Raw genomic sequence first — 4,817 nt, forward strand, 5'->3', positions numbered from 1 at the left:
ATACTTATACGACCATATGTGGATGCTGGTTGACCAATCTCTAACTTAAAAAAAACTTATTACAGCGTCAAGCATATATTTAAGGTCCCCGCAGCCAGAACGGCAAGCGAGGAGGCATGAACCCTCGATTCCCAATCAGATATGGGAGAGACGAGGATCCGAAGATGGCATCGATGGCTAGAGTAGAACCCTAGGTCGTCGCCTTTGAAACCACGAAAGCTCTCGCCTAGTTAAATGGCTTGTTACTATAGCTAATTCTCACTAGAATCGGTAAAGTTGCGCTCTAATAAATCAAAACAAATATCTACACCAACCAGAGCTCGGTGGTGACAGGGGTCGCCTAACCAGAACCCAAAAAAGCTGCAAAGACGGAGAAAAGGTGCCCTCGCTGCAAATGACGGCCCACTTCCCTTGATTTGCACTCCAAATTCAAACTGGAGGGCGAGAGCGCAACGTCAGCCCAAGTCCAGGGGGCAAACCGGAAAAAAAGTCTCCTCTCCGAAACGAGAGGCCTACTACACTCCTCTACGCCCCGCTCCTCCCCATTTTCCTGCCTCTCCAGCTCCAGTCCACAGCCATCGCCGCCTCCTCCGGCCTCCGACTCACACCTCGCCGGCGACGATGAACGCGGCTGGGCGCCGGCGATACTCCACGGAGCAGCTCCTATTCGATTCCCCCGCCAATGCCGCGCCGGCTGGCAGGTGGGCACAGGTGCGGCCACCGGTTTTCTTTAAGATCTGCGTGAGGCGCGTCACCTCCGCCTCCGGGGTGATTCACGTCTTAGCTCATGATTTTGGATTTCGCGTGCAGCGCGGCGGGGTGCGGCGCGGGGATGGGGAGATCTTCGTGTCGGTGGACCCGGCCACGCCGGCCAGGCTTCGCGGAGGGGACGCGGCGGCTGCGGAGTCTCCGGGGCTCAGGCAGCAGCTCAGCCCCGGGCTTCTCGATCTCCACGCCTTCGATACCGAGCTTATCCCCGATGTAAGACGAGAGCTGCATTTTTTTACAAGATACCACTGCTTCTGTTTTTGATGATCTCCTGTGACTGGGTTAGATCATATTGTTCTAGATTGTTGGAGATGCTCTTGATCTGACGTTCTGAATCCGAGTGTGAAGTCATGGCCGCATGGGCCCTCTGAAATATTTAATCTGCTTTGGATTGATTTGATCGGTATTTGGAGAGCAAAAGAGGGATCGTGTTTTCTGTTTGGGGCATTGGTTTTCTTTAGGCGTGTATTGTTGGGAATACAATTGCTTTGAGGCACTAGGATATTGCAGTGTTAGAAAAATATAAGTTTGTGGGAATGTAGGTAGCTGTTGACACGTGACGCTGCATCACTACTCATTGTATGTTCCAAGCTATTGATCACGTTGATGTGGGTTCAGTGTTAAACCTAGATGTTGACACACTGTTTAGTGTTACAGCAAAGAGATAATACAATTTCCCTGAAACTGAAAATCCTTTATTAACTGAAACTCATATCCATGTACAGTTTCAAGTTCAAGGGGTGTATGATGGAGCTCAGAAGTTCAGCTATGCAAATGGAGGAGGCTTTGTCGATTCCGATGTGAGCTTCTCTACACAGAAACAGATGAGCAAGTCCACTGTTTTTGCTGAAAGTAACTACCTCAACGCCTTCACTGAGAAAGAGAAGGCAGCCCCTGTTGCCAAAATCAAAGTGGTGGTATGGTTCTTCATCTGGCTCCATGGTTGTTGATAAATATTTCCTTAATGCCTCGTATGAAATTATGATAACTGCATACTTCCAATTGCTTTGACGTGTAATGCTAAATGCAGGTGCGCAAAAGACCACTGAACAAGAAGGAAGTATCAAAGAAAGAGGAAGATATCATAGACATTGAACTAAACTCTTTGACTGTCCATGAGACTAAGCTTAAGGTCCATGCCAAGCTACTTATTTTCATCTATCTGCCTTATTTTTAGCCACTCTTCCTGTGCTCCATAGTAGCTTAACTTGCTACTGGCAGACTGTACTCATTGCTTGATGCCTTGCACACAATTCTGCAGGTTGACCTCACGGAATATGTCGAAAAGCATGGATTTATGTTTGATGCTGTTTTAGATGAGGACGTTTCAAATGATGAGGTTATTAAAAAACTGCATACTCTATATAATTGCACCATTAAATACGGAAACTTACTCTGGCAGATTGGATTCATTCTATTTACAGGTTTATCGTGAAACAGTTGAACCTGTGGTTCCTGCTATTTTTAATCGTACAAAGGCAACTTGTTTTGCATATGGACAAACTGGTATATCTCCAGCATTCTCTAGATGCATGTATATGCGTATGCAACAGGCTTAAGGGCAACTCCTAACTTATATTGTTTGCCCAGGTAGTGGAAAAACCTACACCATGAGGCCACTTCCTCTGAAGGCATCCCAAGATATTCTGAGACTAATGCACCATACATATCGCAATCAAGGGTTTCAGTTATTTTTTAGTTTCTTTGAGATATATGGTGGGAAATTATACGATCTTCTAAATGAAAGGAAGTAAGTTATCCCTAAATCTATTATATCTACAAATAATGCATATTCCTAATGCTTGTTATGGCTCATGTTCTGAACACCTACTATCTTGTACAGCAAACTTTGCATGAGAGAAGATGGGAAACAGAAAGTATGCATTGTTGGTTTGCAAGAGCACAGGGTGTCTGATCTTGAAACTATCAAGGAGTTGATTGAACGAGGCAATGCTACCAGAAGTACTGGTACAACAGGTGCAAATGAGGAGTCATCGCGATCTCATGCCATTCTTCAGCTTGTTATTAAAAGGCGTGTTGATGGCAATGACTCCAAACCACCCAGATTGGCCGGCAAGTTGTCGTTTATTGATCTGGCTGGCAGTGAGCGTGGTGCTGATACAACTGAAAACGATAAACAAACAAGGTTATCTTCCAAGCCTATTTTCTTCTATCACTGCCTTATGTAAATAGTAAATTTGTGTTTTGCTAATTCTGAAATGCTCTATTTTGAAATAAACGCAGAATTGAGGGTGCTGAGATCAATAAAAGTTTGCTTGCCTTAAAGGAATGTATCAGAGCGCTTGATAATGATCAGACACATATTCCCTTCAGAGGAAGCAAATTAACCGAAGTTTTGCGGGATTCATTCATTGGAGACTCACGCACTGTCATGATATCATGCATTTCCCCTAGTTCTGGTTCTTGTGAGCATACACTGAACACATTGAGATATGCTGATAGGTGATTGTCTTTCTCAATTTTTTATGTTGCAGTAGTTGCTATGTCCATATAACTTGAGCAACACATTCTCATCTTCAGGGTGAAGAGTCTGTCAAAAGGAGGCAACAGCAAGAAAGAAGTGACTTTGGCTGCTGCACCTTTACGAGAGTCAAGTCCTTCCCCATTGGCTTCAGTTGTACCCTCTTTATCTGCAGATGAGGCGACAAATGATATCACTGAAAGGAATATTTTTGGTTGGCCTAAGCAACAGTATGCCAAAGAACAGCCATCACCATTGTTTGTGGATAGAATGCCCAAGGCTAGGGGAGATACTGGGTTCAGTTCGTTGAATGGAGGTTATTTCAACGAGCAAAGGACCAGCAGTACTGCTGAAACAAGCATAGCTGTAGTACCGGATACAATGTATCAGCAGGAAACGCAGCAGACACGGAAAGGTAGAGGTTCAGCCTTGGAGAAGAATATGAGAAATTCTATTGCTTACCCGGTTAGAAAGGCTGTGCCAGATGAACATGACCATCTTAATGACCTCCTTCAGGTACTGCATTACTGCCCCTGCAGCATTTTCTAGATACAAGATTATCGGGCATGGTTTTTGACTTTTATTAAGTGGTGCAGGAAGAGGACGATCTAGTGAGCGCTCACAGAAAGCAGGTCGAAGAGACCCTGGATATTATCAAAGAGGTTAGTTGGCCAAAACTGTAAATTGTGTTGCTGTCATTGGATGTTGTTCTGTTTTCTGCCATAACATATGAATGTCCTCTTGTTTCATCAGGAGATGAACTTATTAGTTGAAGCAGATCATCCTGGCAACCAACTAGATGACTACGTCACAAGACTAAGCAGTATTCTATCACAGAAAGCTGCTGGAATCGTGGAGTTACAAGATCGTCTTGCACAGTTCCAGAAGCGTTTAAGTGAGAACGACGTGCTGCTATATTCCGAGAGCCCTTGATCATGGGATAAGAGTGGCCTATTTGTCGCCCCTGCGAGGTTAATGAGGAAGCTGGGGACAGAGCCACCAGAGTCTATCTGCCTGTGAGCTCCTGCACCGATGTGGTCTCGCGTTGCGAACGCCGGTGCACCGACGCGGTTCTGAACCCATAGATGTGGCAAAAGCAGAACTAGACGGCTAGTTTACTGCTGCCTGCGGTGGCCGACTTAGTAGCATATTTGTACCTGAGTCGCGCCATTGTGTGCGTGCGCTCCGTACTTCCATTCGATCCATGCGTATGTATATCCCTGTCACAGGATGCCCTGCTATTTGTTTGTCAACAGATGTGCCTTTGTGTCCAGTGCATAAAGATTCTGGTATGTCGTCGTATGCCATCTTGATATCTCACATATCTCATTTGTGTGTTGGCCATGCGCTTCAATCTCCCTCAGGTTGCAATGTTCCTTTTGGAACTCAGCCTGCAATGTTCTCTGTAAAGTGCCAGTTCGTTGTGTCCCTTCATAGTGCATAGTGCACATTCATATACTTTTAACAATAAGGAAAAAATAAGTCGTCAGTTGCAAGTGAAAAAATATTAGTACCACCGTGTTCTCCTCCAAATGGTGTGCAGGCCCAGCCGTTGATGTTTTTTAAT

At 45.1% G+C, this 4,817-nt stretch overlaps 1 protein-coding gene across 1 annotated transcript; it reads left to right on the forward strand.

The window, feature by feature from the left end:
* The first annotated feature begins 521 nt into the window (after nucleotides 1-521).
* Nucleotides 522-4,557, forward strand: LOC127343014 (kinesin-like protein KIN-13B). The gene is made up of 12 exons (XM_051369092.2): nucleotides 522-711; nucleotides 811-981; nucleotides 1,494-1,685; nucleotides 1,799-1,900; nucleotides 2,030-2,107; nucleotides 2,193-2,274; nucleotides 2,359-2,518; nucleotides 2,612-2,914; nucleotides 3,013-3,231; nucleotides 3,310-3,766; nucleotides 3,847-3,912; nucleotides 4,004-4,557. Exons 1-12 carry the CDS (start codon nucleotides 622-624, stop codon nucleotides 4,181-4,183), a joined length of 2,100 nt encoding a protein of 699 aa, XP_051225052.1. The 5' UTR covers nucleotides 522-621; the 3' UTR covers nucleotides 4,184-4,557.
* The last annotated feature ends 260 nt before the right edge of the window (nucleotides 4,558-4,817 follow it).

Source organism: Lolium perenne, chromosome 3 (assembly GCF_019359855.2).
Source record: "Lolium perenne isolate Kyuss_39 chromosome 3, Kyuss_2.0, whole genome shotgun sequence".
Lineage (NCBI taxonomy): Eukaryota > Viridiplantae > Streptophyta > Magnoliopsida > Poales > Poaceae > Lolium > Lolium perenne.

Excerpts from the sequence above, each read along its gene's own strand:
- LOC127343014 (XM_051369092.2), top strand. The coding sequence starts at position 622 with ATGAACGCGGCTGGGCGCCGGCGATACTCCACGGAGCAGCTCCTATTC. Across the intron at positions 1,901-2,029 it reads TCCATGAGACTAAGCTTAAG|GTTGACCTCACGGAATATGT; the intron begins GTCCATGCCAAG and ends ACAATTCTGCAG. Across the intron at positions 2,519-2,611 it reads GATCTTCTAAATGAAAGGAA|CAAACTTTGCATGAGAGAAG; the intron begins GTAAGTTATCCC and ends TATCTTGTACAG.